At 42.7% G+C, this 27983-nt stretch overlaps 1 protein-coding gene across 1 annotated transcript; it reads left to right on the forward strand.

The window, feature by feature from the left end:
• Positions 1-27860, forward strand: NUF2 (NUF2 component of NDC80 kinetochore complex). Its single transcript, XM_066625506.1, has 14 exons — positions 1-51; positions 2497-2620; positions 8154-8228; positions 9702-9778; positions 10466-10527; positions 13510-13607; positions 14663-14736; positions 16787-16883; positions 17544-17606; positions 20109-20246; positions 20923-21063; positions 23205-23380; positions 26310-26445; positions 27308-27860. Exons 2-14 carry the CDS (start codon positions 2498-2500, stop codon positions 27425-27427), a joined length of 1380 nt encoding a protein of 459 aa, XP_066481603.1. The 5' UTR covers positions 1-51; position 2497; the 3' UTR covers positions 27428-27860.
• The last annotated feature ends 123 nt before the right edge of the window (positions 27861-27983 follow it).

The raw sequence follows: 27983 nt of genomic DNA on the forward strand, positions 1-27983 counted from the left end.
TCGCCTGGCCGCCGCTTTCCGAGGGAGGCCAGAGAAGAGCGGAGGCGGAGCGTGAGTACGGCTGCCTCCGAACATCTCGCGACTGAGGCGGGGGTCTGCCCTTGGCGCGCTCTCTGTCGCCCTGAAGGGACAAAGGAGGGGGAGGCTGTGGCGAGCCAGGTGGAGCCTCCATGTACACAGGCAGTCTATCTCCCTCTGCCCGCGGGCAAAGAACAGCGGGTGCCTGTATAGACCTGCTGCTGGAGGCCCCTGGCTGGGCTAGAGGGTCAGACCCAGCAAGCCAGTTGCTCTTTTTCTGGGGGAAGGGGGTCCTTTCAGAGAGGGGATTGCAGCAGGGTGTGTGTGAGAGGAGGGTAGGGGAGCACACAAGGCTTTCCAGGGACGTGCAGTGGGTGGGGAGGCAGGTGAGGCAGATCCTCCCCTCCAGAGTCCTTTGAAAAGTGTCACTGCTGTGTGGAGCACGCAAGCACCCACAACCCATGCACAGAGCAAGGAGGGAGGGGGTGCAGACTGCGTGGGTTATGGGTGCTTGGGTGCTTCTTGAAGGACTCTGTTGGGGAGGCTCTGCCTCACCTGCCTCCCCACCCACTGCACGTCCCCAATCCTTACTCTTTAAAAGTAGAAGCACTTTATTATTTGGATGTGGAACAAGGAGAGAGTAGGACACAATGTGGGGCAGGGACTGAACCTCAGTGGCCCCAGGAAAGAGCTGCACCTGAGAGAAGCTGGATGTGGGCCAAGGTTGTAAGTAGACACTTCTGTGCTTGTTCCCCACCCCTTGATTTATGAGCAGAAATGACAGTTGCAGCCAGGGTGACCAGATGTCATAACCGCAAAAGAGGGCAAGGCACCCCAAAATGAAAGACATCTAAGAAAAGTGTACATGACAAAATGCTAAAAACACTCGTATATTGATTTCCATATAATTTAACATTACATTACATATAATTTATTAATTACAAGAAGGCTGTGCACTGCCCACTCACAGGAAAAAGAGGACAATTCAGTTGTTTTCCAGGACACTAGGCTAAAAAGGAGGACATGTCCTGGAAAAAGAGGTTGCCTGGTCACCCTGGTTGCAGCTAACCAAGGCTTGACAATGCTCTGTATGGGGGAGGGCACCCTCCTGCCTCATCTTTGCAACCCCAGTAGCATTGCAGTCTCTGCTTTTTTCGGGGCAGGGGCTGAATCTGGAAGAGACTTTCTGGCTTCCTCTCATTCTCCCTTTCTTGCTGCTCTCTGCAGCCACCCCGTGCTTCAAGGGAGCGTGCACACCTCAAACGGGGTCTCAGTAGGGTGCCTCGAAGGGACTGGCAAAGGCGACTTCTCTGTGGCTAAAGAAAGAAACCCAAAGAGACAGCCACAAGCTCGCCTGCTCTTGACCTCTTCTGCTCCTCCCCTTGCTCTGCCCAGCTAGCTGCACAGCCAGTGGGGATGTTGTTTGGAGTAAAGGGAGGGAGAAGGGACAAGGCTTGAAAGGAGCAGGGGTTTGTCATACACTTAGACTTGTGCACCCCCAGATGTTGGTATCCATGGGTGCTCCTGAAACCAATCTCGTGGATGCAGAGGGATGACTTGGGTACTATATACAGTAGATCAGGGATGTCAAACTCGTTTCATACAGAGGATCGAAGTTAGCATTCATGGTGCCTGCTGAAGGCCGGAAGTGATGTCATTAAGCTGATGATGGCCAGAAATAAGCACTTTGATTTTACTTAGAGACTCATTAGCTGCAAATGACAGAAGAGGAAATGTGCAAATCTTGTTCATATTTTCAAGATGTGAGAGAGCTCAATTATCAAGCTGGGATAGCCCAATTATAATGGGAGGATGGGACACATTTATAAATTGCTTCCAGGGGCTGCATTTGGCTTACAGGCATAATGTTTGACACCCCTGCAGTAGATGGTGCTATATTGTGTACTCAGAGGCATTTGTTGGGTCAGTGTAAGATGCAGGAAGCTGGACTGGATGGGCCCTTGGTCTGATCCAGTGTCCTCATGATGGGTTGTAGGAAGCAGTGTGATAGGAGTTATTATTCTATAAATAACCCCTTAAATTTGTCTTGTTGCTATTTGAGTTGTAACATGTGGAGACTGTTTTGTGTTTTCTACAGCAGATAGCTGGACTAGCCTGGTTAGCCTGGCATTGACTTGGACAGTTATCAATGTATTAGATATGCATGTTCCCATCGTGTAAGAGACACTAAGCCAGTAATTTTCAAACTTTTTCATCTCACAGCACACTGGCAAGGCACTAAAATGGTTCAAGGCACACCATCTGTTTTTTGACAATTGAAAAGGCACACTGTGTTGTCGCATCCCCCAATGGCCCTACTAATAAATGACCCTCTCCCAAATTCCCATGGCACACCTGGGGACCATTCACAGCACACCAGTGTGCCATGGCACAGTGGTTGAAAATGGCTGCACTGAGCTATAAAATGATCCGCTGCTATGACTCTAACTATTCACTGAATGTTTTATTTTATTACAGAATGGAGAGCTGCACCTTTCCAAGGTACAACGAGAATGACATTGTGGTGCACATCCGCAACTGCTTATTGACTGGAAGTGAGGCCAAAAACTTTTCCAAAAGTGACTTATTTCCAAACGTAAAGGTAAGGCCTGCAAAGAGCTTGCTCATTAAACCTGACATGAGGGTTGCGTTAACCTCAGGCACCAAAATATCTTGGTCTGCTTCTCCCTATGGACTATTTTTTAGTATGCAGAGGATTTTTAAAAGTTTTAAATTTTAAAATTTAAAGTTTTAAATTTCATTTTAAACTTCAAACTTTCGTTTTAAACTTCAAACTGCAGCGTTCAAAAAAAAAAGTTTAAAATTATAAAAGTTTTGTGAACTTTTAGTTGAAAAGCGGTATATAAATACTGTTGATAATAATAATAATTTTTATCTCTTTCCTTCTGTGTGGATGGGGATAGCATTGAAAGATGTATTAATGTTTTAGTGAGATACATGTACAAGTTTATAAGTCTTAAGAAAAACATTCTGCTGTTCTCTTGGAAATTCTGCTAGACCATTTCAAAGTTAAATTTTCAGCAAACATCTGCTGGAAAACCATAGTGCTGTGGTTTTCAAACTCTCTGGGAGTTTGAAAACCAAAGTAAGTCCTTGCAGGGGAATGAAGGGAGAGGGTGGGGGGAGGCAGTGACACTATCCCCAGGATCGCATTACTAAGGGGGGGCTGCAGGAACTGGAATGTACTCACCAGGGGCTGTGGGGAGCCCTGCACGAGCTCCTGCAGGACTCCCCAGACTTCAAAAAGTGAAAGTGGAACAATCCCTGCCCCTATCCCTTAAGGGTAGAGGAAACCGTGGATACAGGATCTGTGGATACAGGGGTAGCCTGTATATTGTGGATTATTGTGTATATTTTAAATGACTGTGTTTAACATGTTGCTGACATGCATAATTTTTAATCATTCTTGCACAAGCATTGAAAGAGGATGTACAGCAAATTCTGTCTGATAAACATAAGAACATAAGAACATAAGAACAGCCCCACTGGATCAGGCCATAGGCCCATCTAGTCCAGCTTCCTGTATCTCACAGCGGCCCACCAAATGCCCCAGGGAGCACACCAGATAACAAGAGACCTCGTCCTGGTGCTCTCCCCTACATCTGGCATTCTGACTTAACCCATTCCTAAAATCAGGAGGTTGCGCATACACATCATGGCTTGTACCCCATAATGGATTTTTCCTCCAGAAACTCGTCCAATCCCCTTTTAAAGGCGTCTAGGCTAGACGCCAGCACCACATCCTGTGGCAAGGAGTTCCACAGACCGACCACGCGCTGAGTAAAGAAATATTTTCTTTTGTCTGTCCTAACCCGCCCAACACTCAATTTTAGTGGATGTCCCCTGGTTCTGGTATTATGTGAGAGTGTAAAGAGCATCTCCTTATCTACTCTGTCCATCCCCTGCATAATTTTGTATGTCTCAATCATGTCCCCCCTCAAGCGTCTCTTTTCTAGGCTGAAGAGGCCCAAACGCCGTAGCCTTTCCTCATAAGGAAGGTGCCCCAGCCCCGTAATCAGCTTAGTCGCTCTCTTTTGCACCTTTTCCATTTCCACTATGTCTTTTTTGAGATGCGGCGACCAGAACTGGACACAATACTCCAGGTGTGGCCTTACCATCGATTTGTACAACGGCATTATAATATTAGCCGTTTTGTTCTCAATACCCTTCCTAATGATCCCAAGCATAGAATTGGCCTTCTTCACTGCCGCCGCACATTGGGTCGACACTTTCATCGACCTGTCCACCACCACCCCAAGATCTCTCTCCTGATCTGTCACAGACAGCTCAGAACCCATCAGCCTATATCTAAAGTTTTGATTTTTTGCCCCAATGTGCATGACTTTACACTTACTGACATTGAAGCGCATCTGCCATTTTGCTGCCCATTCTGCCAGTCTGGAGAGATCTTTCTGGAGCTCCTCACAATCACTTCTGGTCTTCACCACTCGGAAAAGTTTGGTGTCGTCTGCAAACTTAGCCACTTCACTGCTCAGCCCTGTCTCCAGGTCATTTATGAAGAGGTTGAAAAGCACCGGTCCCAGGACAGATCCTTGGGGCACACCGCTTTTCACCTCTCTCCATTGTGAAAATTGCCCATTGACACCCACTCTCTGCTTCCTGGCCTCCAACCAGTTCTCAATCCACGAGAGGACCTGTCCTCTAATTCCCTGACTGTGGAGTTTTTTCAGTAGCCTTTGGTGAGGGACCGTGTCAAATGCCTTCTGAAAGTCCAGATATATAATGTCCACGGGTTCTCCCGCATCCACATGCCTGTTGACCTTTTCAAAGAATTCTATAAGGTTTGTGAGGCAAGACTTACCCTTACAGAAGCCATGCTGACTCTCCCTCAGCAAGGCCTGTTCATCTATGTGTTTTGAGATCCTATCTTTGATGAGGCATTCCACCATCTTACCCGGTATGGATGTTAGGCTGACCGGCCTATAGTTTCCCGGGTCCCCCCTCTTTCCCTTTTTAAAAATAGGCGTGACATTTGCTATCCTCCAATCTTCTGGTACCGTGGCCGTTTTGAGGGACAAGTTGCATACCTTAGTCAAGAGATCTGCAACTTCATTCTTCAATTCCTTAATAACCCTTGGGTGTATGCCATCAGGGCCCGGTGACTTATTGATCTTTAATTTATCAATGAGGTCTGAAACATCTTCTCTTTTAACCTCTATCTGACTTAACTCCTCGGTCAGGAGGGGCCGTTCGGGCAGCGGTATCTGCCCGAGGTCTTCTGCCGTGAAGACAGATGCAAAGAACTCATTTAATTTCTCTGCCATCTCTAAGTCTCCTTTTATCTCCCCTTTCCCTCCCTCACCATCCAGAGGGCCAACCGCTTCTCTGGCGGGTTTCCTGCTTCTAACATATTTGAAGAAGCTTTTATTATTCCCCTTAATGTTGCTGGCCATGCGTTCCTCATAGTCTCGCTTGGCCTCCCCTATCACCTTCTTACATTTCTTTTGCCACAGTTTATGTTCCTTTTTATTCTCTTCATCAGGGCAAGACTTCCATTTACGGAAGGAAGCTTCCTTGCCCTTCACAGCCTCTCTAACTTGGCTGGTTAGCCATGCGGGCACTCTCCTGGATTTAGTGGAACCCTTCTTTCTTTGCGGTATACACCTCTGCTGGGCCTCTATTACTGTTGTTTTAAGCAGCCTCCATGCACTCTGGAGAGACTGGACTCTTTTTACCCTCCCTTTCAACCTCCTTCTAACCAGCCTCCTCATTTGAGGGAAGTCCGCCCGTCGGAAGTCAAGGGTTTTTGTTAGAGATTTGCCTGGGATTCTTCCCCCAACGTGCACGTCAAAACGGATCGCAGCATGATCACTGTTCCCCAATGGCTCAGTAACGTTTACATCTCTAACCAGGTCCTGCGTACCGCACAAAATTAAATCCAGAGTCACCTGTCCTCTGGTGGGCTCCTTGACTAGCTGATCTAAGCCACAGTCATTTAGCACGTCAAGAAATCCGGTTTCCTTATCGTGACCAGAACACAAATTGACCCAGTCAATATGAGGATAATTGAAGTCCCCCATGATTACAACCCTGTCCTTCCTTGTCACCTCCCTGATCTGTTTCCTCATTTCAAGGTCCCCATCAGATTTCTGGTCTGGAGGACGATAGCACGCCCCCAGTATTACATCGCTGCACAAGCCTGGTAATTTAACCCACAGAGATTCTACGGTGGAGTCGGACCCACCTTCAATCTCTACTTTGCTGGATTCTATCCCTTCCTTAACATAAAGGGCCACCCCACCTCCAACACGCCCCTGCCTGTCCCTCCTGTAGAGTTTATAGCCCGGGATTGCGGTATCCCACTGATTCTCCGCATTCCACCAGGTTTCCGTTATGCCCACTATGTCAATATTTTCCCTTGTCACCAGACATTCCAGTTCTCCCACCTTTGCTCGTAGACTTCGGGCATTCGCATAAAAGCATTTATACACGGAATGCCCCAGGATGGGCTGCTTATTCGCTCCTTTGTCCCCGCATCCTCTCATTGTGCCAAACCGTCTATCACATCCCATCACCCTACCTTTCCCAATTTCTTCTCCTACCCTGCCTTTGTCTTGTTGTTCTCTAACCTCCCCATCCTCATCCCATAGGGATGAGGAGTCCCGAACCGGATGCCCCTCGGCTCCTGTCGGCCTTCCCCCAGGGATCAGTTTAAAAGCTGCTCTGCCACCTTTTTAATGTTATGCGCCAGCAGTCTGGTTCCATTCTGGTTCAAATGGAGCCCGTCCCTCTTGTACAGGCCCCGCTTGTCCCAAAACGTTCCCCAGTGCCTAACGAATCTAAACCCCTCCTCCCTACACCACCGTCTCATCCACGCATTGAGACCCCTGATCTCCGCCTGCCTAGCTGGCCCTGCGCGTGGAACAGGTAGCACTTCAGAGAACGCTACCTTTGAGGTCCTGGCTTTCAGCTTCCTGCCTAAAAGCCTAAATTTGGCCTCCAGGACCTCCCAGCTACACTTGCCCACGTCGTTGGTGCCGACATGCACCACAGCCGCTACCTCTCCCCCAGCACTGTCTACTAGCCTGTCTAGACGAGAAGTGATGTCCGCAACCTTCGCACCAGGCAGGCAAGTCACCATGCGGTCCTCACATCCGTCGCAAACCCCCCTCTCTATGTTTCTAATAATCGAATCCCCCACTACAAGAAGCCCCCGACCCCCCTCCCGCCGAGGAGTATCCCGAGTGCGCTCGGATACGGGCCCATCCCCTGGAGAAGGGATCCCCCCTAGGGGATTTTTTCCCTCCTCTCCAGGATGACGTCCTCCAGTCCCAAGACTTCCCACCCGGGCAGCCGAGGAGCTGCACGCCTGAGGTTGGGACGAAGCCTGATCGTCCCCGGATGTCTCCCCACGGTCCTCCTCTGGCTGCCTGCGCTTCTCCAGGTCGGCCACCAAGGCTTCAAGGGAGCGGACGTGTTCCCTTGACGTGTTAAAACATGATTTTAAAGATGCTTGGAAATGGGTACAATCCATTGGAAGATCTCTATGCAAACCCATTAATTTCAGTGATGCTTGAGCTACCAGATCTTTTGGTTGCCATTGATTTGCAAGTGTGACTTTTGATTGGCACACTATGGCTGGATTTTGTAATGAACCCCTGTGTTTGGTTGCTTTTCCTCATACCTCTGGCATGCCCTGTGTGCATGCTGTCTTGTGATCTGATGGGGCAAGTTGGAAAAAGGGTACTTGTGCCGCTTCTGATCTTCCTCAAAGTTTGGTGTGAAGTGAGGGGCAGAACTCAACTTCCAGGGGGCTCATAGTGAGGTAGATGTTGGACTTACCATGCACAAATGAGAGACTCTTTCCCTTGGAGTGGGGGGGGCAGGGCTTGTATCATTTTGCATTGGGTGCCTAGAGAAGAGGAACTGCCAGAATTAAATTAATGGTCACTACTGGCAACTGCCTGCATGAACCCCTTGATTCATAGTTCAGTAATTTCTCAAAGCACTGTGAATGCAGTAGTATTGTAATGCAGCTTTGCCTCCAACAGAATAAATTTAAGTTTAGTAAATTAGTTATTAATAGGGAAATACAATCTATGTCTATAGACATGTGCTGTGTGCATTTGCAAATAAATTTTTCATCTCTTTAGTCTGAAGTACTACAAATGATCTTCATGAGAGCCTTGCAAAAGGTATATGGAATCCGTCTGGAACAGTTCTACATGGTAGGCATACAGTAGGACATGAGAAAAATGCACTCTATCCAAAATAAGGATGAAACTTTATAATTTTAAGCAGGTTTTTTTTTTTAAATTACCTAATGTAAGCTAAAAGTCAACCATGCCAATGAAAAAATATGCATCACTTGTTTCTGGGGTGATTTTACTAACCCAGTAGGTTTGTTCCATTGAAACTGGGGAAAATTTCCTGAGAAGATCTTTGTTTGAAAAATAAGTGTGGGCAGGTGCCTAATATTCCTGCAGGAGGTCTGGTCTAGAGGGTAGAGCCTCCGTTAGCCCAAAGATAACATCAGAAGGTCGCCAGTTTGAGGACACTGGCAGCTCCCTGAATGGCTGAGAATGGCGGGACCTTGAAGCAGCTGACAAGCCCAGCTGAGTGATTCCACCTGCTCTTGGTGTGAGCAAGAAGCGTCTTGGCTGCCCTCCATGTGAGAGATGGGGCTGCTTGTCAGCCTGTGTGGGAGAATTGGAGGCCAGAAGTGAGACCAAACCAGGAAGATCCATTCTGAAATGTTGGTTCTTGAAAGAGAGAACCTCTATGATTGTAAAAATCCCCTTGAGGGATTTAGAAACACCTGCCTGTGTAAACCGCCTTGAATAAAGTCAGAGGAGTAATCTGATGACCAGAGAGATGGTATATAAATACCTAGTTATTTTATTATTAATATTCTACAAATAAGATAATACTTGTTTCTTTACAAAAGCAACAACAATAATCTTTTCAAACTAAGTATTATTTCCCCTTAATAAACAAGGCCATATGTTTAGTGCAGATGTTGCATGGTAATTCTGAAACAAACACCAAATCTTACTCCGTTTTACACCATTCTTTAGCAAAGACTTCCCTGCTGTGAATTTGACCGGGCTTTAAGAGGACAGGAATACACAAAGCATACCTTACTGAGAATGGGTTTATTCTCTTTTACTCTGCAGTCTGCCAAGTTCATTAGAAATGTAGATTTTATCTTTTTGCAAGACTGAATGCTAGTTTCTGGGTTTGGGTTCCTGGAAATGTATGAACCATTGATCCTATGGAATTAATGGACTTCAGGGGAAGTGCTAGCAGAAGACCTACTGCTAGCTTACCTGCTAGCAGCAGAGGCCCTCAGGATTGCAGCAGAGTCCTTCAAAATTGTGTGACCAGCACGGAGCACATTAAAATGGCCGTGGGAAGCTTCAGAATGTCAGCGGATAGCTATCCAAAATATTAGCACATGTCCGAGGAGGCCCATTGTGGAGTGGCAGGCTTATCTGGGAGTTAGAGGATTAAAATCTCCTTTCACTGCTGCAGCCTCCCGATCTCTCTTCCCCCCCCCCCCCACCCATATACAGCATGCCCAGTTTAGGTGCAACTGCACCAGTGGGAGGGGGAGGGGAGTGAGCAAGATTGGATTGGGTTCTAAAGTACAAAGGAGGCATATATACGATTTATGACTTACTCTTTTGTTATGTCCTTAGATGCCAGTGACATTTGAAACAGCATATCCCCAGATCTTTGACGGTTTCCTATCCATAGGGAACCTAATTATTCATATGTGAGTGTGCTAAAATTGTATTTGTCTGTTAGTCCTCTGTCTTGTTTGTATTTAATTTATAGTGGAATTTCTGTGTAGTTGAGGCATACCTTTCAGCACTGTAGTTGGCTTATTCGAGGACAGTGATTTTCAACCTTTTTTGTCTCATGGCACACTGACAAGGTACTAAAATTGTCAAAGTATACTATCAGTTTTTTGACAATTGACAAAATACACTACCCTGCCATTGGGGGGCTCACTTCCCCAATGACCCACCCCCAAATTCCCACAGCACACCTTTACAGTACGCACATTTTAATGTGGTGTTCAACATGCCTTGTAGAACAAGCATATATGTTCCTACCAGACTACTTCTGGCTTAATTTTTTTTGGGGGGGGGGGAATTATTTATTTATGATTTATACCTCACATTTCCCTCTGAATAAATGGAAATTAAGACCATAATCCTGTGCATGCTTACCTGGGAGTACATCACGTTGAATTCAGTTGGATTTATTTCTGTGTAGACATGTGTAGGATTTCACTTGCAGTCTTTAACACTTCTTTGTCAGGTTGCTGGAGTTTACTCATACGTAGAACAGCGTAAGGCAAGAAAACCCACCAATTGTACTATAGATTATATTAGGGAAGCAGATGCTGTAAGACATTTGTTTACAAAATGCTTAATGTTTTGTACAACTTTGACAGGGAGCGATTTCTCCCCATCTGCCGTGTGAATGACTTCCAGATTGCAGATGTCTTAAGTCCAAGTAAGATTTTAAGTTTCTTCTGTGTACTGATGCTTTGTGCCATGCTTACCTATGTTATACCTTGACTTGGTGACCAGAGGGCTAGTTCACTGCAGTTTGGTTGCCAGTTCACATGGATAGGATTTATGTATGCTCTATTTGTGCTCTAAATGTACTTTTTAGAAGATCTGTTTGCACACCATGCACTTTTATGATGTGTAAACATAGTGAAAGCTCAATCCTGGCTCTGATTTGGCTGGCCAGGTCCCCTGAACCAGCCCAGAAAAGTCACAAATGTGTCACAAAGCATGTTTGTGCCTCCTTTTAAGCAAACTAGGTCAGTGCAGAGGATCCATGGTTGGAGCAGGTGAGTTGTGCCAGCCTCCCTCGGTTGGTTTGGGGTGGATGAGAGGGAGAGGGTGGCAGGAGGGCAGAACAGAGGTCGGGAGGGGGGGTTTGAGTGGGAGAGGACAGGATGCCAGGTGGATCGGGCTTGGGAGGGGGCTGGGACCGGCTGCGGCAATTCAGGCCAAATCCTACCCCCCTCCCAGCCAGCCCATCGTTACACTGGGCTGCTTGCGTTTGTGCCAGTGGTTTCACCACTGCAGATCTGAGCAGCCCCATAGAGGTGGCTGGGGCACAACATGGAGTAAGGGGATTTTGAGTAAGGGGAGTTGAGCCCCAGCCAGCACCTACCTTGCATTGGATACAGTGCAGGCCACTCAGCCTGCCTGTTCCAGTGCAAGTTAGGATTGGGCTGTAAGAATCATACAAGTTGACCTAGAAAATACTGTAATCTATTTAGACAATGTCTTAATTGCATTATAGTTTTAAATATTAAATTTTCAATCCAGTGGTAAACTAGGATTGTCTTTAGGCAGAAGCAAATATGTGTAGGGATAGTAAGAGGTATAAACATTTGCTTCCTGTTGCAATGAACCCTGGAGAAGTTTGCAAAATAGTTAGAATTTTCCTTGTTTTGCAGACCACTCTAAGGCTCAATGCTAGTGAGACAAAGCCCCCACCCCTTCTTCTGAGGTTTTCAAGCTGGCAAGGGAGAAACAGGACTGAGAGAGGATATAAGTGATAAAGATAAGAATGTAACCTCTTCTGTATGGATTTCAGGTTAAGGAGCATCTAGCTTAGCAAGAAGTTTGTAATTCCTCTTTCTTCTGTTCCTTCCTCTCTCATGCACACTCTGCAGGGTGGGGGATTCCACATAGTTAATCTCGATACGTTCTCCATGCAGCCATACCTACAGCATGAAATCTTCCTTTTTCTGTTCTGCTGAGGGTGGAGGCTGCAATTCTAAACACTCATCATACTGTCTCTTATTCAACATTGTGCTGTGTAGCTATATTTTTGACATTTGAAGATATACAGGTCTAACCTTGTTAATACACAAATTTTTTTATACATGAGTTTGTCTCAACATGAATGGCCATTGCAAATGAGAAGGAATGTGCTGATCCTTGGAGAAGGGGAAAAATGGATCCCTTTAAAATCACAGTTTAAAAAACTGCTTTTCTTGTTGTTGTAGAGAGACAGTCATGCAAGCGATTACAGTTGTAACCTAATTATTCACATATTTTTCACTCCATGGAAAAATCCACAGATTTTTCTATCTCAATGCTATGAGAAGGGCCCTTTAAATTAAAGGGAAAAAGTCATTTAACAATAGCCCTGTTAATGGGGGAGAGGGCAGCCTGCTAAGCTTCACTCCAAAGCAGCAACCCCTCCCTTCCCCCTGAGCACATGAAAGAAAGACAATCACTTTGCAGTGGTGAAGGGAGGGGTTGCTGGCTTGGAGTGAAACCTTTCTATGTGCCTGGAGGGAGACTGATTGATGGATTGTTTTCTTAATGAATCTATCTTGCATCATAAAGGTGAGCAAGGCTGTTTTTAAATCCTTTGCCTAGCAAAAGGACTTTGTTTTTTAAATGAATTTGCTTAATGCAATTTTTGCCATCCAAGTGAGTTCTGGGAATGGAACCCTCATGAATAATGAGACTCAACCTGTAAATGCATTTTATTAAAATAATAACATCTGCAGGTTGCCAGTTTGAGGCCACCAGCACTGTGAATGGTGAGACCTTGAAGCAGCTGATGAGCTGAGCTGAGCTATTCCACCTGCTCTTTGGTGTGAGCAAAAAAGCGTCTTGGCTGCCCTCCATGTGAGAGATGAAGGAGCTGCTTGTCAGCTTGCGTGGGAGGAAATTGGAGGCCAGAATGTGATACCAGATCAAAAAGATCCACCTGAAATGTTGTAGTTCTTGAAAGATAGAACCTTTCTTCGATTGTAAAAATCCCTATGGGGATTTAGAACAGCCTGCCCATGTAAACCGCCTTGAATAAAGTCTGAGGAGAAATCTGACGACCAAGAAAGGCGGTATATAAATACATGTATTATTATTATTATTATTTTATTATTATTATTATTATTATTTTTTATTATTATTATTATTATTAAGGTATTTAAGTACATTTTGCCAGCTGGGAAAAAGTGAAATGACCAACATTGTAGGAGACATTTATTTAAAATTATTAAATATTGGAAACATTTTATAGCTATTTTTCAGAAATTAAGTTCCTATTTTTTGGGGAGGGGGGGAAGCTCACAATAAACATAATTAAAATATAATTGTTGGTGATAAATGTGGATATTGGTATGCCATCATCATATACACAATGATTCAGTTCTGTGCATGTTTAATTGGAAGCGCGTTTCACTGAACTGTTGCATCTAGTTAAACAGAACTGTGCAGGGGTTGATCAATACGTTTGTTTGTATTGGCCAATGTCTGATTACTTATATTTTTTTATATACATCGTTTGTCTTTGCAAAGGACTTTGACCAAGAATAAAAAAGTATTATTATAAAGACTGTTAATAATAATAATAATAATAATATAATATTGATTGTGCTTTGCCTTTTGAATTTTAAAAATTGCATACTGTATAACTGGGAACAAGGCATTCACTTTGTTTCTATTGGTATTCTAGAAGCAAAGAGGACATCTCGTTTCTTGAGTGGCATCATTAACTTTCTTTTCTTCCGTGACTCGCGTCGTGAAGTCTACCTGGAAATCCAAAGCACATATGTAAGACGAAGTACAGGGTTTATGATTTTTTGGCAAGACAGAATCTCAGAAATATAAATTCAACATAACTTTAAATGAGTCCCTTAAATTTTGCTAGAGAGTTTAACAATAGCTTGCTGATTATGAGGTGATGCTAGGAAGCAACAGGAGAGGTAAAAAAAAATAGGCTAGGTGGCAGTGAGGTAGGCGCTAAGGGGGGCATAGGGTTGCCATATCTAAACCCTGGATAGGTTTCTAGTCCTTTGACATTTTACAGAGGGCAAAATATTGCCACAGCTATGACAAAAAAGGTCACATTTAGTAAATTATTTCCATACAAATTTAAACCATTTCTGCCTAACATTGCATACAGGCAACATGGACCAAATGTGTACACCTGCAGGCTGGGCAAAAATGAGTTAAGAGACAGGTATCCTGTAAAAACTCTTAAGAGAAGGAAATCTCAAATTGCAGTGAGTGGAGGGTATAGAATTTGAATTTCACACACTGAAGGATTAACCACCCAAGTCTGCTATAAAGGGAAGACCTTCCTTTCTCAGCAACTGCATCTCTGTTTTGGTGAGGTTCAGCTGTTGTCACTACTCAGGGAGGCAGTCTAAATAATTACTTTTGGCCACCCATGACCTTGCTTCCTCCTTTGTCACAATGAGTCTCTAATTTTAATAAGTTGTAGACATTAATCTGTGTATAATCTCCAACTGTCGTGAAAAAGTATTTGAAGCTAGGCTGTGGGTAGCATCCATAGTTACTCTTCCTTTGTAACAAGAAGTTCTTTCTCTGAATTAAGCTTCTTTGGAGGATACCCTCCCTACACTTGTTCTTGCCTTAGGGCACAAGCCTATCCAGGTCTACTCAGAAGTAAGTCCTATTGTTCAATGGGGCTTACTCTCAGGAAAGTGTGGTTAGGATTGCAGCCTTAGTTGGACATAGGATCAGCTAACAAGAAAGTTTCCTTGGCCTATAGAATAATACTGGCTTTTGTGCAAGATACGTACATTTATAACATTAAATGTAAGGTGAACCATATTTAACGCATTACTTTCCTTATTTTACAGAAATCAGCTATGGAAAAAGAGCAGCGACTTCAGATAGCAATCCAGGAGGCAACCCTGAAATTGGAGAAGCTTGAGTATTATAAATAAACCACTTTCTGATTTTTGTTAATGGAAAAGCAGCATCTTAATATTCTAAATAATAAATTCAGTGTGGTTGTTGTGGGAGCATTTTACTGCTTTGCAAGTTCAAAATACCTCCAGTTGGCAGCCTTTGCTGCAAGAATTTATGTTCATGTTTGGGACAACTTACTCTTGTTAACTGCTGTTTTCTCTATTCATATGAACAAGCCAAAGTATTGTACTCAGCTCAGTGTGAATGCTGTTCTGAGGGTTGCAGTAACTTGCAAGTAGCAACATAAACAGCAATCACATCATGGTACAAAAGTGATGCTTTTTTATTTCTATTGTTTCAAAATTGTTCAGTTGTGAGTAACAGTATTATAGGGGTAGGTGGATATAGCCAATAACTTAGTTGTGAATAGTGATTATCCACTCTACGGTCAGTGTCTGTTAATACAAATACGATGTGCACTACCAGCCCTCAGCAGGTGTCATGAATCCAATGTGGCCCCTGGGATGAAATGAGTTTGACACCCCTGTGTTAGGTTGTCTGGCTTGCATAATCTGCCCATCCCACAGACTGTATAGATGGAAAAGATGTGTCAGTCCAAGATTTCCTCCTGCACTCCACTATATGTATCAGTATGCTGTGGCCACATGAAAACTGACTCTAAGTTGAGTTGTTCACTACTGAATACCCACTCCCCTCATCTCCCTCTTTGCTCACAACAGCCCTGTAAGATAGCTCTGTTTGAATCTGTGTGACTGATCCAGGGTCACTCAGATTTGTTCCATTACTAGATACGTCAGATTAGACACAAGACCACATGAGAAAAGAAAAGCATCTGACAAGTTGTGTTTCTTTTGTGATGTGCGGCCTCATTTGTGCAGCTGCTGCAGAAATGACTTCACTCCTGAGACAGAGCTTACAGTAGATGAACAGCTGGTAGGCTTCTGAGGGTGCTGTCCCTTTAGTGAACATATAACAAGCAAATACTATGCCTCGGGAGAAGAAGGGGGCTGTTGTGAGCTTTTTTGGACATTTCCATCTGTTCTTAGCATGGCCTAGTACAAATCAAAAAGCTAACGATTTCTTGCTGTTTCCCCCAAATGAATACGTTAATGGTGCACATTAGCTATTATTAATGTTAAATGGCCAATTTTTTGGAATGCTTTAAACCAGTCGATCTGCAAATTGTTCCCTCATTACTTTTGAATCATTCTGGTTTGCAAGAATTTATATTTGGGTGCCTTGATACCTGTGCATGTTTGGTGAGTAGAACAGGTAAGATGCAGGTTGCCTGCCTCTGTGTGTTGCCGACAGGGGGAGATCTGTGAGCAAAGCTGCTTAGGGAGGCAAAGCAGAAAGGGACAGTTTGATGAGAATGTTGATGAAAGCAGCTTTCAGCCTAGAGGGTTTTTGTTTCACTAGTGATCCAGGCTGGCCTCTTTGTAGAAACCAGCACAGCAAAGCCAAAGGCACCAAAACAAGTCAGGATTAAATCCAGGTTCTTGGTTCAGGTGTAATGCAGAACCACAGTAATGGCAAAGTACTTAACAAACCAACATCAAAACTGTGGTCTAAATCATGGTTTGTTTGTCTGAACAAACTGCCACAGACAGTTGAAGATATTGGTTTGGGGGATCAAACCATAGTTACATAAAAAAGCCACAGTTTTGTGTGACACCTGAACCAACAATGGCGTTCTTCAAATATTCTGTAGTTTAAATAAATGTTTGCTGTCTTATAAAGGAACAGGCCACTTCATTTGTGAGAGTGTACAGGGCATAAGGTTTAATTTTGCTGCATCTTTTTTATTTCCAACACAAAAATCTTCATAGGGTAACATTTTATCTACAATTCAAATTCTATTTGTCTGCAAAAGTCGTTTTGCAGTACGAATCTGCTCTAAGAAACAAATGATATAGTTTATTTTAAATAAAAGATGAGGATTAAAGTTATAAGGCAGTTATATCAGAAAGCAACAGCTTTTCTTGCAAAATTTAGCCCTGTATGTTCATATATATATACTAAGTAATAGCACCATATCTTTGTTCATTCAGTACAGTTCCAGCAGACCAGCAGGCTGAGTTCAAGGAACTGTCTCAGGATATTCAAGAGCTAGAGCAAAAACTCAACCAGGAATATCGACAGAAAACAGTAGGTGTTTTTCTCTTGAAACTTGGATAGAGATGCAAAGCTACTCTGGCTTTATATTCTGGGTTTTTGTTATTAAATGGCAACTTAGAATTTCCTTGGACTATAAAATGAAAGTTGGGACCCATTTTGGCACATGGAGGCTGGATCCTTTTGTTTCCTCAAAATGGCTGCTGATTGCCTGATGTCGGTCACTCTTATATTTGGTAAATGTACTGTTATGCTTTTCTTTGGGCAGGGATGTGACCTATTGGATGGATAGGCTTGGTCTCCTTGCAGTAACCCTTGAAGGGCTTTCTCCTTATGAAGCCTGGGAGTTCTTGCAGTGTCTCATTGCTTTGGACCTCTGTCCATTGCCATAATTTTTCTTCTGGCTTTTCCACCAGATGTGTCAACCTGTGTAGGCTGCTTCCTAGCAGACTACCCCCATTCCCACCAAAAAGAAAAGGCTACGTTCATCATACACTGTTATTCACCTAGCTCTGTTGCAAGGAGTCCTTCATTGCTTCTCTACCCACAGCTCCAGGCACAGTGTTTCTCTCTGGCCTAAGAAATGATTAGATAATCCAAAGGACAACAAGTTAGACAAAAGGCAAGAGATTGTTGGTGAAGAATCTCTTCTTCTTTCCCTCTTAATTTTCAAACAATTGTTCTTTCCACTAGAGTGCTCTGCAAGAAGTGATCCAGCAAAAAAGAATGGAAATTGCAGAAAAAACCCAGAAATTAGTAAGTGAATTTAGAACAGTAGATCTGAATAGTCTTAACTTGCAAAAAGATATGGTTCAATAGTACTTATCTTCAACTATCTACATGCAGTGTGGGAATTCTCCAAAAAGACAATATTTTAACACTGCTTAATACCTGAATTCTTGAGATATTTTTGCCACCATCAGAGACTTACTTACTAAAATAAACATTTCTTGAATATTTCAACTACTTAGATGTGTTCTTATGGGAAAGAACCTAAGAAGAGCCTGGTTTGTACGGAGTCTTTCATTGTTTCCTTATCCAGGGCAGGGTCAGAGGTCCATCCAGTCCTGTGACGAGTGGCCTACTAGATGCTTCTGAAAATTCCACAAACAGGAGGCAAAGGAATGCCTCCTGCCATTGCTCTCCTACGTAATGCCTCTGAGCCTGGAGGTAGCATATAGCAGGAATGGCCAAACTTGCTTAACATAAGAGCCGCATATAATAAACCTCAGATGTTTGGGAGCCACAAGAGAGATATTTGAGAACCATAATATTTAAGAATGAGGTCTGAATGAGAAGGTCTGAATGAGGTCTGAATGAGAAGGATGAGGTCTCTTGTTATCTGGTGCGCTCCCTGGGGCATTTGGTGGGCTGCTGTGAGATACAGGAAACTGGACTAGATGGGCCTATGACCTGATCCAGTGGGGCTGTTCTTAAGAAGCATTTAAATGCCTAAACATATTTCATCACCATGAACATTAAACTTATGTTTTAATCTAGTGGATTTTCAGTTTATACCTGGTAAATAATTATAAAGCTTGAAAATTTGTTATTTACCTATTATATTAATTATGATGCAAAAAGGATCTCAACCAACATATTCCTGAGAGTCATACACTATGTCATTCATTCATTGGATGACTCTTGGTTCTAATGCTGCAAAAAAAGAGAGAAGAAAAACTTCTCTCTACCACCATGCCATGCATAATTTTATGTCTCAATCATGCCTCTGTTTACTCATCTGTTTTTCTAAAATAAAAATCCTTAAACATTGTAGTCTGTTTGCATGAAGAAGGTATCCGAGTTCCTTGATCATTTTGGCTGTCCTTTTCTGCACCAGATGTGCTTTGTAATACTTGCAGTTCTATTTTTTGTCCTTGCCCTAATGTTCCCTTGAATGGAACTTGTCTTTCACAGCTGCACGTGTTTGGGTCAATGTTTTCATTGAGCTGTCCACCACACCCTTAAGATTTCTTCCCTAATTCATGATCAACACGTTGTATATACATTAATTTAGAAATTTTTTAATTTTTGCCCCAATTTGCATCACTTTAAATTGACACCGAACTGCACTTGTTTGTTGTGATACCCATTCATCAGGTTTGGAGAGATCCTTTTGGGAATTTGTTCTGATTTTCACCAGCCTCAACAGTTTGGTGTCATCTGCAAACATGGCTACCCTGCTGTTTGTTCCAAACTCCAGATAACTTAAACAAGTAATGTGGTGACTGAACTATTATTTCATAATTTCAAAGGAGGTGGAGGTAGTCTTGCTGTGATGGTCTTTTTTCATATCTTCTAAAGCAGTCTTGAGCAATGGTCTTCAACCTTTTTTGTGCCATGACCCCAATAAATAAATAAAATATGAGACTGGGGACCCACTGTCAATTCTGCCCCCCTCCTGGGACTCTATCCGCACACCCCGCTCCCATTGCTGCCCACACCCTACCCCCGTAATACCCTACAAGCACTGTTCACTATTACCAAATATACTTATTAGACAGAGCAGAAGAAGTTACCATGATGTCTGGCACTAATGAAAGCTATTTCTTAGCACAATTTGCTAAGAACCTGGGCAGGATTGGGGCACAGTTTCCTGGTACTTGGTCCTGGCAGTTGTCCAACTAGCACAAAGGCCCAGTGCCTGCCTGGGCTGACCTCTGTGCCGGTGGCTCTGTCCTTTCTACCACGATGTGCCTTTTGGCACATTCACGACAGCTATCTCATGGGTAGTGCTCAGGAGACTGGTGCTGGCCCAGGATAGGATTGGGCTGTAAGTGGTAGAATAAAATGTCCCCCGTTTCCTGAACAAATTAGACTACAGTATCTAGGAGTAAATCTCACTGAACTTGATAGGACTTCTGAGTCTACAATTGTGGTATTTGGCACCTACCCACACCTAACAGTGAGAGAGTGTTCCTTTACAACATTTTTTTTTTTGCCTTAAAGTATTACTTGCCACTAAGTAAACAAGGCAGTATAAGTTTATGCAGAGGTTGTGTGTGCATTCTGAAACAAACATAAAAACACCATTTTCTATCAAAAGCCTTCCCTGCTGTGAAACTGTTGAGGCACTGACCTCATAGGAAAGTGACTATTGGTAACAGTATATGCTGTTGCTGCAGCTGCTCTTTGGGTGCAATTTAAAACAGTAATAGCACTGAAAAAGCTGGAGTAGTTTTTTCACCCAACAGAGATGATCAAATTCTACTGTTCGTTTGGTTGTAGCATTAACACAAGCTTTGTCTCCTTATTTAGAATGAGCTAAAACTGACTATATGTAATTTGAAAGAGGAACAAGAACAACTGAAGTCCAAGATTACAGAGTCTCCAGAGGAACTGACAAAGTCCAAAGAACGTCTGAAGGAGACACTGCAGAAACTGAAGAGAGATAAGGTGAGACTTGTTGCTCTGTTCTTTTGTTCTGTGTTCAGAAGTAATCAAACTCGCTTGACAAAACCAAATTATCTCAAGGCTGCCTCACACTTCATATGCAGAAATTTTTCCTTTTCAAGTTGCTTGTTCTGATCCTTCACATCTGAGCCACTGGTGATAGTTGCAACAATGATGAGATGTTGCTTAAAAATAGGTGCATTTTAAGTTGGTCTCACACAGCTTAACTAAGTTGCTACACATGTTGCCAGAATGCCATAATATTGTAGAGATCAGTTGTATTTTTACTGTAATATAGTAACTCAACACATTACTTTGTATTGCCTCTATGAGTAGCACTAATCCCACCCTCCTATGACAGCGATTCTTTTTGGGTGTATTGGGTGAATGTCCTTTAAGAATTCAGTGCATGTGATGATTGAAGTCGACATATTTAACTTAGGAAGAAACTTGTGTCTAGTAAAATAGTATCTCAGATTCTTTGCTTATGTACAAGCCTTTGTAACTCTGATGTTTGAAGGTTCATTGCTGGAAAACACCACTTCTGGATCCAATACCCCTAAATTCATTTAAAAAACATTTTGCTAACTTTAAAATGCCCAACTATGTTAAATTTTCTCAGTGTCACTAGTTTATGAACTGCTAAAATTCTGATTTTTTTTCTTTCCCATTTTTAAAGCTTGAAGTAATTGAAAAGTATGAAATGTACAGAGACTTGGTAGAGATCTTGCCATCTTGTCAATTGGAGGTACAGCTGTACCAAAAGAAAATGCAAACTCAAGGAGCAAATATGGATAAGCTGTCTAATATTCTGGCACAGGTTAGTATCGTACATTTCTTCTGTCTTTACTTCTTACTTCTAAAACAGCTGTTGCTCAAATACGTGGCAGAGACCCTTGTAGTGTGAGCACAGCTTAAAATGAGCACCATTTCGGTGGCTGCATTGGACATAGAAGGATGATTGGGTCATGGTAAATGCTTTCTGGTCAAGCAGCATCCTTGCTGCTTCCGGTCATTGTCAGCATGCAGCAATCCCTAAACAGTTGTAGATGAGAGCTCTGTGGCAACCTCTTGGCACAGACAGCAGCAGTCACTCTGGCAGGAATCAAGCCCTCGGTTTTTGCTACCCTCTTGTAAGTTGGCATTTCTCTTGCAAGAGGTAGCAATGAATAATCCCTTTGCACCCAAGCAAATAGTAACAGAGACTAGTGTACTGGGAGAAGCTACATGTGGGCTAGATATACAGCCCTGTTACCAAGAAGGCTGTTTTGTTTAGGAGAATTATTACACTGCCCTTATTGGAACATTAGGATCATAGGCTGGATAACAAGATGGCGTAATGCAGAGAAATTCCCTTTTTGCTTAAAGAGGAGGCTGAGAGAAAGATAACTTTCAATAAAAGATTATGGTTTATTACAAAAGAACAAAGGTAAAAACAATGCACATGGAGAAATATATTTCTTGGTACCTAGATTTCATGGTGGTTGCATGTGAAGAGTATCTGGTGCATCAGAGGAAAACAGATAAGGAAGTGGGGTTGTAGGGAAGGCTTTAGGGGTCCCTGCTCTGCTAACCCCAGCTGCTAACTAAAAATGGGGAGAAAAAGGGGGAAAGAAGGGAAAGTTCCAGGCACAAGATAGTTACCTGTCTTGTAGAGTCAGTTTGGGGGGGGGGGGGAGAGTCCTGTGGAGAGGACCCTCTGACACAACACAGATGTGTTAGGCCTTGGAGAGAGAGCAAGTGTGAAAGGAAGCCCTCTCTTATAAGGGGTTGGGAGACAGACTGAGCTGGGAGTTAGCTTGGTTGCAAACACAAAGCTGGGTGCTTGGAGTAATGCTTTCATATGCATACGTTTGAATGGGGATCAGGATGTATGTATCAGTTATCAGCAAAATTCAATGGGGTCAGTGGCTGGCCTCCTAGAAGGGGAAACTTACACAGACTGAGTGGAAACAATACAATGAATCAGCAACACAAGGCAGTTCAAGTTTGCATACAGTAATGTAGGAGATGCTTAAACAGTGATTGGATTAAAACACAAGACTTCCTCCCATAATGTGTAACTGGGGTGGTGGTGGTGGTGGTAGTTGTGTAACCATGAGCTTCTGTGTAGGTGCAATACATTGAATCAGTTCACGTTTCCATACAGTAATGTAGGAGATACTTGAACAGTGATTGGATTACAAGACTTCCTCACATAATGTGTGTCTATGGGAGGGGTGGTTGTGTAACTATGAGCTTGTGACTTGACCAGAGTCCTGGAAATGTGGCCTTTATGCTGGGAGAACAGTTTAGCTTGCATGATATTATAGTCCATAATAGCATAACCAGATATATAGAAAAGCACAGCTAAAAAGCAAAAAGGGGGGATTTTCACGTAACAGCCCTGTAGGAGATGCCAGTTCCATTTTGGTTTCTTTTTACATCAGCAGTGTATCTCATCCAGAGAGATCCAAGGGACTGCCAAAATGCAATGTTTTTGTTAATGCAGGGTTAAATGTGTCTTTTGAACTGGATTCTTGACAGAACACAATGTTTGGCTAATCTAATTACTAAGATATTAAAATAATTAGGAACTATAATTTCTAACCTGCTTTCCATCAAATGGCTAAGCCCAGCTTGGCTTAGGAAATCCATACAGCAAAACTAAATAGCTGTACAGCTGAAAGCCCAGAATCACAGTTTAATAGCCCTACAGGATGTTAATTGTAGACTATTGCTCTTCAAAAGGCTGGAGAAATCATGCTTTCGTTCATCTGAATGTACCAAATCTTTTCTGTTTGTTTGCAAAGCTGTTAGGTAAATATTGCTGCCTTTTTGTAAACCTCTGCCTCATCAGTTATCTTAAAGTACTCTAGTTGGCCAGATATTGCATTGCTTCAGTTTTGTTGCATTTTGTTTGAACTGAATGGGTAGAAAAGATGCATCTAACTGCTTCTTTGAAACACCTCCACATTCTAGATCCGAACTCTAGAGGACCAAATTGAAAATAGCAAAAGTTCGTTCACAAATGCCAAGACGGAGGAAATGTCCTTGAAGAGACTGGTTACTGCTAAACGGGAGAAACTTGCTACTACTGAAATCAAGATAAAGAAGATACGTGGGGATACTGAACAGCGCAAGCAGGCGATAACTGAGTATGAATGAGCTGGCATTTCTGTTTTCTCCTACTTGGTCTCTTAAAACAACTTAGTGCAACTTCAAAATCATCATCCTGGAGGGAAAAAGCATAGCCGTGCTGTCTTCTGGGAAATGGGTGTAATAGTTGCTTGTGTGTGAAGACAACTTTGCTTGTTGGCAGGGTATTTGGTGCTCTAATCAGTATCTGCAATGTAAGTTGACAGCAGCATTTTCAGCATGGTACTGATTTAACTTTTAATGCTGCTTCAGTCTTTGATCATCCTGAAAAAAAAGTCACACTGGGATAACTTTATTGCAAAGTCTTTAACAAAAGCCGATTTGCCTTTCATAAATCTTTCATAATTTCCCCGCCACTTCTGCTCCTTCTCGAAAGCCTCTAGACCTGCAGGAAAATTGGAATTTGTGTCCCAAAGGCGTAGTATCCTGACACAACGCTTCTCAAGCAAAAAGGAAACTGGCAGTTGATCAAAGCCTCCCAGGCAGCCTCCTCTCCTCCTTGCCACTGCACTGAATTCACAGGGCAACATCTCTAACATTGCAATCATTTTCATGACTACAGAACTACCATCTGTCTTCTAAGGGCTATGACTTCATTAAGGGACTGGGAAGCTATCCTTTGATGGCAGCAATTCTTAATCAAATTCATTGGTAAAAAAGGGTTTAAGTGTTCGTTAGGAGGGAAAGTCACCAGTTTAATCAACAAAAAGATTCCAACCCAAGTCTCATATTTGAATCTTAATATTTAATTTACATTTTCTCTTTCTGCCTACGGAGCAGAATGAACTCTATCCAGAACTGGGTGAAATACTATATCCCCAAACACATGAGCCAGAGAAGCAGTTGTAAAGGGAGTATAGGCAACTGTCGATTAACACAGTCTTAATTTGCACGTTTTTAAAAATAATGTAATTTACAAATTAATACTGCAAGTGTGATTTGTTTATTCAAATCACAGGTTTATTTTTGAAATTACACAGTCAGTTAGCTGCTAATTGTTAATGAACAACCCCATTAGACTCTGGCAGCTTCCTATGTGTATGTGGGGAGGTCTCTTCTTAAGCTAGAAGCTAAAAAAGAGAGAAACCGCTTTCACAGAGCTTCTGAGACAGCTATAGCTGCACCTCTTGTAAAATTCCAAGCAGAAGGACCAGACTTGAAGTTAAGTACCAGGGAAGGCAGCAAAGGGAGAACTTTCTCAATGGGGAGAGGGAAGGACTACTACCACTCATTCATTCTGAGAAAGGGGGCAATCCCCAGTGATTGCTTCTTGCAGACACAGCAAGGTGAGCCCCCCCCCCCTTCCAGGATAACTGACAAGTTCCTGGGACAGCTCTATCACATACTGCTTTCTAAGTTTTCTTACCTGCTTCTTTCTCTTGTCTTATTTGTTTCTCAGCCATCAATAGCCATTCCCAGTATCCTTCTTCCTCACCCCGACCCCATCCCACACCATCTTGGGCAAGCAGAAGTCACCAGTCACCAGCATGAGTATTCAATGACTTTTCCCTACCCTGGCAAATCCATTATTTCCTATGGGCTGGTTTTTATTTACACGCTTTTGATATACATGTGATTTTCTAAGAATTCAACTCCTGTGTAAATTGAGAGCTGCCTGTACAGAGAAGCAAGTTTAATAAAACTACTGACACATATCGGAAGTCAGAGCAAGGATATACTACCTATACCAAAAAACTCTGGAATTTCCTTATTGTTGTTAACTATTAATAAGAATATTTATATACCACAAGAGTAGTTTGCAAAGCAATTTATGTAGTAAAATGTAACATACCTTATATTCCTACTCCTGGCAATTTAATACCTGAGCTTCCTTCTCATACCAAGGATATTCCAAAACTTGTATAGGTTCATCAGGAGAGCTACCTATATGACACCACCTCTCCTTCCACAAGTAAAAATAGATGGAGCCCTTGAATGACCCCCAAAGTGGTGGTGCTTTAAAGGAAGAATTACCTTTGTTCAATATCTTTATGAATGGCTTGGGAATAGGGTGCTGATCAAATTTACAGGTGACATCAAACTGAAGGAGATAGCTACTACCCTAAAGAACAGGAACAGGATCCAGAATGATCTTAACAGGGTAGAAAACTGGGGAAGTAATATGTGTGAAAAAGATCTAGACATTCTAGCAGATAAGCTAAACCTGATCCATCATTGTGACATGAGACAAAGAAGGCTAATGAGATTCTAAGCTGCATCAACAGAAGTATGGTATTGAGATCAAGAGGTGTAATGGTAACACTGTATTCTGCCATAGTCAAACCCCACCTGGAATACTGTGTCCAGGTTTGAGCACCACAGTTTAACATAATTCCTTCTCGTAGTCTCATAGTTTAATTGGGGTGAGTCCAGAAGAAGGCAACTAGGATGATGAGGGTTCTGGTGACCATATCCTATGAGGACAGGTTGGAGGAACTGGGCATGTTTAGTTTGGATAAGAGGGGATCTGGTAACTATAAGTATCTGAGGGGCTGTCATATGGAAGAAGGGGTGTATTTTCAATTGCTCTGTATTGGACCAGGATAAATGGGTTTAAATCCCAAGAAGTGAGATTTTGATTAAACCTCCGGAAGAACTGGCTGTTTGGCAGTGGAACAGTCTGCCTTGGAAGGTAGTAGATATCATTGGAGGCCTTTGGCAGAGGCTGGGTAACCACCTATTGGGAATGTTGTAGCTGATGACAGACTGCATTGGCAGGGTGCTAAACTTGATGATCTTGTAGGTCTCCCAACTCTTTGATCCTATGTTTCATATGGGCTTTTTCAGCTGGGCTTGGCAGCAACTTAGGAAATTGGTCTAGAGATGGTAAATTGTCTGTAGAAATCACTGGTATGTGAAATGTTTGCTACTGGTATAAACTCTTGCACACAAGAAGCAACGCTAACTAGTTAACAATTTGTACTCTAGATATTGTGACAAATTGCAGCAGAAGAGAGGAACTGTCTGTGAGAAGCTGACAACAACTCGCACAGAAATCAAGCAGCTCAAACATGCAATTCAGCAGCTAAATGATAATGCTGAAAAAAAGAAATCAAAAGCCCAGGTGAGTGCACAGATTAGTTCGGCTAAAATAAGATTACAAGATTTACAGATTTCAGATTACAAGATTAGATTTCAAAGAAACCATGGGGAACCGCGTGCTGTTTTACCTTCTGCTTCATCAGGGGGAGGGGGAACACTTCATCTGGCACCCCAAGAAAGGAGTTGCTCTAAAGCTGTTCTGATCCTGTGCTCCCACAAATAGTTATGCTGTTTGGTTTTTTTAGATGTTTTCTTTAGTTGGTTTGCAGTGGCTCTTAACTTGTTTCTGACTTACATGAAGTTGCTGCTGGAGTTGCCTGCATGTGATGTGATGAGGTGGTAAAAACAGTTGTTGCAGTGTTAAACCTTTCATGTCAAGAAAAATGGTTGAGATGTGAGTCTGGAATTTGGAAGCATCATCAGAGCACTGGAATTGGGTTTAGCAATAGCAAAGTTGCATCTTGCACCGAGTTGAATCTTGCACCAAGCTCTTACTCCAGAGTGCTACTGGGTGTTACCCCAGTATCTGTTACTCAACTGATGGTGGAATTTTGCTATATATGGTGTGTAAGGTTCACTAGGGCTCTTCTGTGACTGTGGAAGGAGTTTAATAGGGATGAGATGAGGCTGTCAATAGCGTCCATTATATTAAAACCTTGGTCCAGCTGATTCTTGAAAAGCAGGCACAATTGTGTGTGCTGGTCTTAGTGGAAGCAAAAGGTGGAATGCTTAGCAAGTAGGCATGTGTTGGAGGTAATGCTGCTCCTTTTTTCAAACAGAAAATATATTGGTTGAATACTGAGACTTATTGGTATACCCAACATCTTATTTCTCTTCGCCAACGCGTAATGATAAATGCCTGTTTTGTCTCCTATTTCCTCCAGGAGATCTACCTTAGTCTGAGAGTTGGCTTGGAGAAATACCATGAAAACCTGGCAAAGATGGTGGACAGCTACACATCTGCACGAGAAGACAAAATTGCTGAATTAAAGAGACTGTTTTGATTTCACTCATACTTTGCTTTATCACACAAACTGCAGATTATATTTTCTTAGCAGGAGACAGTTTTAAAAAGAGCTTTCATTTCACCTTGGTTGGGTAATAAATCGGGCCCTGCTTAGTGTAAGATGGATAACTTTATTCGTGTCCTCTGTGCTATTCTGTTTACCCATTCATTTTGTTTTAAAAGTGGATTGACCTGTTACAACAATTTGTAGGTTATGATGGAGGAAGGGTGCTGAGTGGAAGTCCATCTCAGGCTTTCCTTCTTGCTCACACTCCTCTTGTTTGCACTGAAACAAGCAGCATCTGTAAGATGGGGAGATGAAAGCCCCAGTTCACTTAGTTATGCTGGTGCACAAAGAAAGTTTCCTATACATTAAAAATAAAGCATGTATATGTTGTGGTGTTTGGATCACTGCATCTTGGAACAATGTACTTGGGTGTGCTTTTGAGGTATCGCTCTTGTGGTGTGTTCTTCCACCTTCAACAAATTGAAAGGAAGTCCAAGGTTGTTTTTTTTTTTTTAAGCATATTAAATATTGATTGGGTATGTTCAGT

Source organism: Tiliqua scincoides, chromosome 4 (genome assembly GCF_035046505.1).
Source record: "Tiliqua scincoides isolate rTilSci1 chromosome 4, rTilSci1.hap2, whole genome shotgun sequence".
Lineage (NCBI taxonomy): Eukaryota > Metazoa > Chordata > Lepidosauria > Squamata > Scincidae > Tiliqua > Tiliqua scincoides.